Here is a 10,390-nt window from a genome sequence, read left to right as displayed (position 1 = left end):
TGTCCTGAAATTGAAATATGCATTGGTCATAAATTTATTCAGCAGTGAGGAACAGGAAGATGAGAGGTAGGCATCTAGTGCTGGTGTAGCTACTCAGCAATGCCAAAAGGAATGCAAGCTCTTCTCCACTCTCCTCAGCATATTGACTTTGTCCTCATGCTTGTTACTTCACGGCACATACGGCTGCTAAAACTCCAGGCCTCACGTATGTGCTCCAAGCTGGAAGGAAGGGGGAGGGAGTGACAACTCCCTTACCAGGAAAGCAAAAGATTTCTCAGAATAATTAGATTGTGTCTTATTAGCCAGAACTATAACATTTGACCACCTGTAACAGCAAGTTGGTCTGGGGAAGCAAATGTTTAGCTGGAAATTTTACCACAAATTCACCAAAAAAATCAGGGTTTGGTTGGTTATGAAGAAAAGAGAATTGATATTGGACAGGTAACTAACACGACTACAAGCTACTCTTGCATTCTTAGAATAAACCCTGCTGGCTCATAGTGAATTATTATTTTAAATACCTTGCCAGATTCTATTTGACAACGTTTCTTGATGTGATTTTGTTTAAGGCTATTGCAATACTCAGGACTAAAGACCTGAACTAAAGTACTGGAAATGGGAAAAGAAACATTTATTTTCAGAGGCAGCATCAAGGCCCTATGATCAGACCTGATAAACTGCACATAAATGCTAGAAGAAACAAAATAAGAGCAGAAATAGAAAGTACTACATAAATTTTTAAAGGGAATAATTGCCAGTGGTATTAAATGTTCATTAAACACAAAGGCTGAAATATTTGTGAAATTTTCTCTGAATTTCAGATTTTTCTTAATTTGGAATGTCCTAATTAGGTACTTAGTATTGTTATCATCACACCGAAAAAAATTATACCAATCTTTCACTTCTGACTTTTATTAAGCTATTATTGCGTTAATAGTACTGTGGCCTTTTTAAAGTTTTTGTCTTTCAGGTACATATGAAATATTTATAGACGAAATTATATATTTAGTATTTGCTTCAAAATAACACAGGAGTTATACAGGGAAAAGTGGATAGAAATAAAGACAGAACAAAGATTGGCATAAGTTGGTAATTATTGAAGATGGGCATTGGGTATATGGGACTCATTGTACTATGCTGTCTTCTTTTGAATATGTTTGGAATTCCCTATAATAGAAAAATTTTTAATGTTTATGGAATGGAAGCATGTACGTGTATATTTGTATATATATAAATGTATAAATACAAATATTTGTTTTAAATGATAAATTGTTTACCAGGGATTCTATTCCATAAGACATATCCTTTTTTAAAAGGGAACTGTGCATAGTCAGTATTCACGGGAGGACAGTTCTGCTACTTCCTGAACTTGGTCCTAAGCAGCCCGGGTAGAGCCTATACCCACCCTCCAGCAGCCACTGCCCTCTTCCTCATCACTGTCCTTAGCTGCAGAGTCTACAACCCCAAATAGTTCCTGAGTCCAGCTCTAGATTTTGTCAAATTCATAAAAACATTCAAAGTAACAATGACTGCATTTACGTATGCTGCCAGCATTCTTAAAGCCAAAATGCTTCAAAGATTCAACAGTCATACACATTTAAAATACATAGAAAAATAATAGAATTTATACAAAGTAGATTTTTACAAAACAAGTACATTACAAGAAATAGATCTTATATCCAAGCACAAAAATGTGGAAATATACATGGAAGTAGAAGTTTAAGAAAAAACATTTATTTTTAAATGCTGAGTGGGAAGGCATAGACCGAGTTCTGGTTTACTGGTGTAACTCTGAAGAGAACTTCAATTTGCTAGCAGAAATTTACACTCCATTCTCAAGCTTCTAAACAGTTCCTGAAGGGATTAGACAGCTGTTCCTCTTTCCAAATTCTGTTTAATTTCAGCTGTATATTTCCCATAGAATCTTTCTGCCTTCTTGTTGAATTTGGCATTCCTTTCATTAATGTAGTCAATATCTGCATCATCATTATAAGGACGTCTCCGACTATATTTGTCTCGTTTTTCAATTCTGGGAGAAGAAAATAATTTATAAAATTCAAAATTGCCTTCTTTTTTGATCTTAATAAAACATGGCCAAATAGAATCAGTACACTTAAGACTAGCACTTTGGGAAGGGGTGGGAGGAAGCCCAGTTTCATCAAGATGAAGTTGAAACTGCCAATTAACAGCACAACTCTGGGTATGAACCATGAAATTTAGTAAATACAAACTCATCTTTAGAATGTTTCTAGAAGAGCAATGATACACTGCTAGGAACTGGACAAATGAAGTATCACTTAACAGAAAATGATTATGACAGTAATTATATTAATAATAACCACAGTTAATATGAACAGAGTACACAGTATATACTAGACACTATTCTTCATACTGAAGGGTATTAGCTCCTATAATATAAATTCATTTTGCTCTGCCTGATCAGCATCAGGAAACACACTACTATCAGTATTAAGAAACACAAATATACAAAGATAAATTTACTAGAACATTTGTACTTCTTCAAATCAAAGAGTGCAATGGTTGTTAAAGTAAAAATAAGAATAATTTCTTAAAGAAGAATAATTTTCTTTATAAGTTTCAATTATAACAACTCAATTCCATCAATATTTTGCATCTTCATTCCAAATCATAGGGACTCAACCCATCCTTACTGTCTGTCCCCCAAACCACTAGAGATGCTAGGTCAGAAATTAGGAAGTATAATATCTGTCTTCTCAATTCATTCTAAGCATTTTATGTCCATTTTGTCATTAAACGTTTAAAATTTCAGGCTGCTACACGGAGTACTCACTGTTTTTCCAGGTCTATGACCATCCTATCAATTTCCTCTGTGGAAGGCACATGTGTCCCATGAAGAAGACTGTTGGATGTTGGGTAAAACTCTTCTTCACTGGAAAGATGGCAACAGGGACTTGGAGTAACACTACAAGTGCTCCACATTTTCAAACTAAACTACCATTCACAATGAGAGATAAAATACATACATATCTTTACACTATAGGATCCTACCTTACCTTTTAAAAAAAAACAACACAGAATTGGAAGGGACATAAGTAAGAAATCACTTACTCCAACACCTTCACTCTACAGATTCTGAAAGAGCCCAGGGCCAGAGGTTAAAGGACTCGCTTGTAGGCTCAGGATATTTCTCTTTCCACTACAGCAGGCCAATAAATTGCAGCATGTTTCTATAAACAGTTTTACTGGGACACACTCCGTTTGTTTATATCTCCTCTACAGGCTGCTGCTGCTTTCACATCACAAGGACAGAGTGGAGTAGCTATGACAGAGACCACATAGCCCACAGAGCCTAAAATATTTACTATCTGGTCCTTTACAGCAGAAGTTCACCCATCCTGGCACTAAAGCATTCTGCATCCCAAAATATCTGAATAACTATGATAATCTGGGTATTAAACTCTCAACACCCAGTCGTAGAATGCCCAGCTAGAAAGATAACCAGGTGGTTAGCTTAACTGCTGTGGATGAGCAATAAGCAGTGTCAACACGACCAGAAACTATTATTAAACAGCTGTTGATAACCCATACCCAAGTACTGCAGTCTGTTTGCATTTATGTATGTACATTTATATACATGCACAAGTCCATCAATATCACTTCAGAAGGGCTTCCCTGGTGGTGCGGTGGTTAAGAATCCGCCTGCCAAGGCAGGGGACATGGGTTTGAGCCCTGGTCCAGGAAGATTCCACATGCCGTGGAGCAACTAAGCCTGTGTGCCGCAACTACTGAGCCTATGCTCTCGAGCCCACAATCCACAACTACTGAGCCCACGTGCTGCAACTACTGAAGCCTGCACGCCTAGAGCCCATGCTCCACAACGAGAAGCCACCGCAATGAGAAGCCTGCGCACTGTGATGAAGTGCAGCCCCCGCTCGCCGCAACTAGAGAAAGCCCACACACAGCAACAAAGACCCAACGCAGACAAAAATAATAAAATAAATAAATAAAGTGTAATGTTAAAAAAAACAAAACACCTCAGGATGAAAAAGGACTGGCATTAGTCCTGTCAACTTACTGCTTTTCTCTCAGTCTCTCATATGTTTCCATGTCCGGTTTGATCTGTTTGGTCAGCCGATGGTACTGGCGAAGCTGGGCAGCAGCATAATCTAAAAATAAAATGAGAATCGGAAATGATGTATTTCCTTGTCTTGTCATTACTATTCAGAGAAAAATCAAAATTATTATTAGCAATATACGCACTAATCTAAGCAGAGCCTCTATCCTGAAGATGCTGATAATACAGGCTTTAATTTTAGCACAATGAGTAAAGGGATCCAGCTGCCTCAAGCACAGCCTTTTTTACTTCTGCCCTATGAGATATATTTGTATTTTTCTTGGGAGTAAGCCTCTTGGAGAATATTCCATGAAGGGGTATATCCTTTCTTAAAACCATAAACATTGAAGGCAACACTTATCTCACAGGCTCATTCAATAAAGTAAAGGTGAGTTTTACCTGAAAATCCCAGGTCGGGATTTTTCCTCCTCTTTTTCCTCTCCCATCTTTCTGCATCTTCTGCACTGATCTCTAGCAACTTCACTTTCTCGTAGTCTTCCCCTCTTGCTGCACATTCCTGAAAAAGAAAGGAGAAAAAGCTAATGCTTGCCCCTATGATTCAAGCAATTATTCGACCTATTTTAAATAAAGATATTAAGCAATACATTAAAAATGATTAATATCTGAAGGAAATTTGATAGTCTGCTATGGTATATAAGAAGTGAGTACATCAATCTAAAAAATAATACTTATTCAACATTTATCAGGTGTCAGACCCTCTTTTAAATGTTTTACATGCATTGACTCATTTAATTCATAATTAACTCAAATAATTATTACAGGTCCCATTTTACAGATGAGAAAACATAGGCACAGAGAGGTTAAATTACTCACCCAAAGCTTGGGGGCTGGTAAAAAGCATTTTTTACTGTCTTAATACTATAGAAAGATTGAATAAACCACTTATGAAAATAGCGGAGTAGTTCCTAACCTTTTTCTTTTCTTCTTCTTGTAGTTCCCATTCCAAACGAGCTTTTTTGGCTTCCCAATTTGCAGGTAACTTAAGTCTTTTATCTTCTTCAACAACTTCCTGGTGATTTAATTTACGAGCTTCATTCTAAAACCATAAACGCAAAAAGGCTATCGGCTGAAACATGAAAATAAATCCAAACAAATATTTCCCTCTTTGAGGAAGGTCAAGTAAGACACGTTAACAAGGGGACTCCATTTTACCCTAAAAGCAAGAGAACCATCAGAGGATTTTAAGCAAGGAAATGGCCTAATTAGGTCTGCATTTGTATACAGTCAAGAAATGTGTTGAGTTGCACTGGTTTGCTGTGCCAAAGGCCTGGGAGTTAATGTCTCACATTATGAGAAAGATATTCTACTTTCAATTCTCTTTTAATCCTGACTGATGCAAAGAAGAAGCCTCAATTTGGGGCTGGGGCTTTAATACCTATCATAATATCTCTAACCTTTCCCAAGTACCCTCTCCTCTTTAGATATTTTAGCAGTTTACATCATGTCAAATGAAAGGCATTTTCCATTTAAATTACTGTATGTAGAGTCTGTTTTAAAATAACTGCATAAAACAAAATGAGTATACCATCTTAAGGACAACCTAAGTTAGATGTTTCTTGGGTTACAGGCTGGTGGCCATTAGTCCAGGAAGACATGTCTCTTAATATCCAACCCCATGTTCTTTACACAGTCCCTCCAAGTAAATATATGTGTGCTGAATTCTTTATTAAATTTTTCTGGGTAAAGAGAAAAACCCAGAACATTTCTCTCAACAACCATCCCTCACATACTCTTGGCTCTGGCAATGCCCTCCAGTTGAAGACACCAAGAACACATGTGTAGTCAAACAAAGTTGGGTGTATTGCATTGAAGGAAAGAGCAAACCATGGGGAGGAACTGGAGGCATTTCAGTGAGAGGGTGTTAGGAGGAGCCACTTACAGGATCTGAGTTTGTATCAGGTGACTGGAGGGAAAGGTTCAGGGAAGCATGGTTGTGCCCTGGATTAGGCACTGTCAGAAAGCCAGAGCATTCTATGATTGGGTATCTTTAGTTTTTATACGGGAAGCAGGACTAATGGAGTGAGGCTAGTGCTGTACTTGTCACTGGTGTTAGCAGAAGTGGGTGCTGTGTGGTCATTTCTGTGATTTGAACAGTTTTGGTTTTGTCACACTGCGATAGTCAGAGTGATGTTGGAGTTTTGTGAAACCATGGCCAAGCTATCAGTCAGGCCCCTTTGAGGTGAAACAGTCAAGAGTTGCTCTTTTGTTTCTCAGCTCCAACTGCAGCCAGTTGTTTGCTGGACTCTCATCCTTGATATGACTTCTCTTTCTTTGCATTTGTTCTCTCTGCTTAGATACTTCCTCCTCAAACTTCTTTATTTTTCTAATAACATCTTACTCATCTTTATAGCAGTACTTTAGGTATCACCTCTTATATGAGGCATTCCCTGGGGGGCCCCAAACTATACCAATCTCTCCCTCACTGCACTCCCAAGGCACTTTGTTCCTAACTCAAGCATGGCATTTATCACAATATAATTTCTAGCTAGAACGTTGTCTCCTCTACTTAAGAGCAGAGGACTTATCTTACTCATCTATTTCTCCACCTACTAGCTGAACCACTGATCCTACAGACTTCTCGAGATTTGCTAATTATTTTTGAATGAAGAGGCAACCTGCTCTCTTACTGGACAAGTTTCTTCCAGTCTCTAGCTCCACATATTTCCCTAAGTAAAATGAAGAGTTTACTAGAATCATACAGCACAGAGGCGGTTAGTAAGAGACCCCCAAACTAGCCCAATTGAGTTAAAACAGATGGGGGTGAAAGCAAGCTTGGTGAAAGCATGTCCCCTTCCAAAAGTGACTACAATGTGTTGCCAGGTTGAGAAGCATCGAGACCGAATTTTCATCCAGCCCTATGGGTCTGCCACACGCGCTGGTGCGGCTTCCTCGTCCCTCCACAAACGCGTACAGGCCTGGTCACGTGACAAGTCTCAGCTGGCCTCTGGGGCGACTCACCCGCTTCAGGTGCAGCTCCCGGAATTTGCGCAGTCTCTGTTCGCGCTTCTGGGCGGCCAGCTCCTCGGCCGCCGCAGGTGGCTGCTGTTCCTCCGCGCCGTCTACCGGCACCTGCGGCGGAGGACGGGCTGGAGTTGGGGCCGGTTAGGCTTCTCCCCGGAGAGCCCAGGCGGATTACCCGCGGGTCCCGACAGCCCAGGCCGGGCCCTCACCGCCGACCCAGGCCCCACAGTATCTGCGCCTTCCTGGCCCGGCACACAAGCACCTCCTCCACCTCTCGCCCTTGCCGTCCCTCAGAGCCCTCCCCAACTAAAACCCCTGGAAAGAGCCGGCAGCACTTACCTTCTCTGCCACCGTCGCGGCCGCCATCACAATCCTTCCTCGTCCACTTCCGGCAACAACCCGGAGCACTTCCGCCGGCCTTTGGATTGCTGCGTCAATACAGCCTACTATAAGCCCCGCCCCTTCCTGTCAGCCTCAGGAGTTTAGGACCAATCCCTGCCCCGTTTGGCAGTGAGACGTTTTCAATTGGGCAGGGCCTTGCGCAGCCGCAAAAGGCCGCAGAGGCGGGAGCCGGAAGGGTGGAGGCTGAGATCGAAGCGTCGGGGGTTTCGGTAGAGGGTGGCTAGGTAGGAATGGCGGAGGTGGGAGCGTCGTGGAAAGTCACCTCAACTGTGTGCTGCACCCTTGAGCGAAAAGTGCTTTCCATTCAGCGCTTAACCTGTGTCACCTCCTCAGAGGCAGGTCTCCCCTGACTACGTTGTCTCGCGTAGGCCCTTAGTACTGTCATAGGGTACCATTTTCATTCTCTTTAATATATGTAAGATATTTTTCTCGTCTGTTCGTTTTCTTTTTCCTCCAACGACGTTGTAAACTGCAGGAGAGCAGGACCCGTCCCATCCTGTTTGTTCTTCCGTACTCAGCGGTGAAACTGCGCCAGAATTAATAATGGTGCTAAAGTTATTAATATAATTCAGTAAGGTGCTGGATACAAGAGAAGTACATGAAAATAATTTTTTTCTTCACTAAAACCATTAATTAGATGTGGAAATGAAATAGTAATCCCCCAAATGAAAAGATACCTGGGTATAAGATTGAAACGGTAATATGAAGAAAAATACGAAGTAAAGTACAAAGAAATTTCAGTAAGTGATGACGGATTTTCTGGTTGGAAGACAATAGAAAAATGTAATATCACAAAAGAGTATCTCGAATGAGTATAAATGTAATATTATTCCATCCATCTCAGTGGGTTGTGTTTTTTATTTTGGAACTGTAAAGTATTGTGACAAAAATCTAAAAGTTCAGTGAAACACTATCGGTGAGCCTGTGAAGTGTTACCAGCCAGGGTTCTTGGACTCTTTAATCAGTAGAAATTGATGAGGCCAGATGAGGAATTCAAGCAAGGCTTGAATTGGGACTCTTGCTGCAGCAGGAGGGAGAGAAAACAAGTAACAGGTGCCCTTGTTAGCTCCCTGAGGGAGTGGTGGAGATGGGGCACGCTAGTTGGTCCTTTTAAATGGTAGGGGCGGATCCATGGGTTGGGCCGGAGGGTTGGCTTAGGTGGTCTGCCCACCTGCTTGGTGGTGCTGTGTTCAGGGATCATGCTGCTGTAGACTGCTTTTGCTCCTGACATCTCAGAAGTGGCAGTTGGGTTTTGGGCCTTTTTGTATTGTGTGGTTCATAATTTGCCCCAACTGCTCATGTACCCAGTTATTTTTAGTTCCGTATTGTTTCTTTGTGGTCCCAGGTCCTAGCCTATCTCAGTAGGACTGAAAATTGGCACAACCCTTAGGGAGAGCAATTCGGCAATATCTATAAAAATTACAAAGGCATCTAATCTTTGACCCAGCTACCTGGGAATTTATCCTGCAGGTACAATTGCACAGGCATAAACTGACTTATGTACAGGGTTGTTCATTTCAGTTTTTTGTAAAAGCAAAAAATTGGAAACAACTCAAATGTCTGTCAGTAGAAGACCAGTTAAATACATTATGGTACATTCGGAGGAAGCTGTAAAAAGGAATGGGGCAGGGAATTCTCTGGCGGTCCAGTGGTTAGGACAGTGTCCTTCCAATGCAGGGGGCATGGGTTCAATCCCTGGTCGGGGATCTAAGATCCCACAAGCCACGCGGCACAGCCAAAATAAATAAATAAATAAGGAATGGGGCAGCTCTCTGTATACTAATTTGGAAAGTTCTCCAAAGTATACTAAATGAAAAATGCAAGGTACAGAAAGAACTGTGTATATATGGTTATAGTATGCTATATTTAGGAGGCAATGGGCAGGGTTAGGGTTACTAAGAACATATTTTTGCTTTGCAAGAAGCTAATATAAGTGATAATCTGGGGGATTTACTATAGATATATATACACATACTTTGAATCATATTAATATCCAATTCCAAAATCAAAAACTAATTTTTACAGAAACAGCCAAGAGTATTTTTGGAAAAAAAAACTGAGAAGGAACTTATCTTACTAGGAATAACTTAATAAGAGGCTTCAGTAAAAACACTTGCACAGAAAATGACACATAATCGGAACAGAATAAGGTCATGGGTCCGGTCCCCATATGGGCCACCAAAAAAAAAAAAAGGAACAGAATAGAAAGTTCACAAGTGGATTTAGTGGGAAAGTGATGCTTTCTAGAATAGAAGAGAATAAATGGTCAGGATATCTATTCCCTGACTGGATTATGGGTTGGCTGTATTTTTTTAGTCACATCTTCTGTCTGAAGACTTTCTCCTATCCTATCCTTCCTCTTCTCTTTAGGATTAGGGGTAGCAATGGCTCCCCCTTGTTGCTAGCCCTGGAATGCTTCACTCTTGTTGGTTTCTCTTAACCCCGTCTACAGTTTTGTAAACAGTCCCTTTATTAAACTCTCCTTAATTACTTGGTTTGAGTGTGTAGGGCTTTGACGGATAAAATATTTTTACAAACGGTGTAATTCTGGTTAAGTGATCATACTGAAAATAACTGACGTTTCTGTATTCCTAAAGAATAAAAACACGTGTTACGACTGCTCTGTCAAATCATCCATAATAAGAAAAAATATAAGCTTATGACTGCTAGATTTGCTTTCATAGTTGTTAAGAAACTTGTCTTATTTAAATTAACTGCACTAAACATTCAATTACACGCTGATTTTAATTACATTTATGTAGGCATCACAAAGAAGAAAGTATGAAAAGCTGTAACAGGGGAAACTGACCCTTAATGTGGTGAAGATTAGGACTTCCCTGAAGAAAAACGTTTAAAGACATCTTAGGAGGAGGACACACCTAATCCCAACTGGTATATTGGTCATTTGCC

General features: G+C 40.4%; 1 protein-coding gene across 1 annotated transcript; it reads right to left on the bottom strand.

Annotated features, from left to right (window-relative positions):
* Nucleotides 1-1,712: 1,712 nt before the first annotated feature.
* On the bottom strand, nucleotides 1,713-7,510 carry LOC131752787 (pre-mRNA-splicing factor SYF2). Its single transcript, XM_059057510.2, has 7 exons — nucleotides 7,418-7,510; nucleotides 7,076-7,186; nucleotides 5,028-5,153; nucleotides 4,496-4,613; nucleotides 4,058-4,148; nucleotides 2,813-2,911; nucleotides 1,713-2,029 (listed from the first exon to the last, which is right to left on the bottom strand). Exons 1-7 carry the CDS (start codon nucleotides 7,442-7,444, stop codon nucleotides 1,864-1,866), a joined length of 738 nt encoding a protein of 245 aa, XP_058913493.1. The 5' UTR covers nucleotides 7,445-7,510; the 3' UTR covers nucleotides 1,713-1,863.
* Between the last annotated feature and the right edge of the window lie 2,880 nt (nucleotides 7,511-10,390).

The sequence above is a fragment of the Kogia breviceps genome, chromosome 1 (genome assembly GCF_026419965.1).
Source record: "Kogia breviceps isolate mKogBre1 chromosome 1, mKogBre1 haplotype 1, whole genome shotgun sequence".
NCBI classification, from domain to species: domain Eukaryota; kingdom Metazoa; phylum Chordata; class Mammalia; order Artiodactyla; family Physeteridae; genus Kogia; species Kogia breviceps.
Note: the sequence above shows the minus strand (reverse complement) of the source record. Positions and strands in the feature narration are given on the sequence as shown.

Bases quoted from the DNA above. Each gene is read 5' to 3' on its own strand.
- LOC131752787 (XM_059057510.2), bottom strand. From the start codon at position 7,444: ATGGCGGCCGCGACGGTGGCAGAGAAG. The intron at 5,154-7,075 runs GTGAGTCGCCCC...TTATGGTTTTAG, and splicing joins GGGAGCTGCACCTGAAGCGG to AATGAAGCTCGTAAATTAAA. The intron at 2,912-4,057 runs GTAAGTTGACAG...CCATCTTTCCAG, and splicing joins GAGAGACTGAGAGAAAAGCA to TGAAGAAGAGTTTTACCCAA.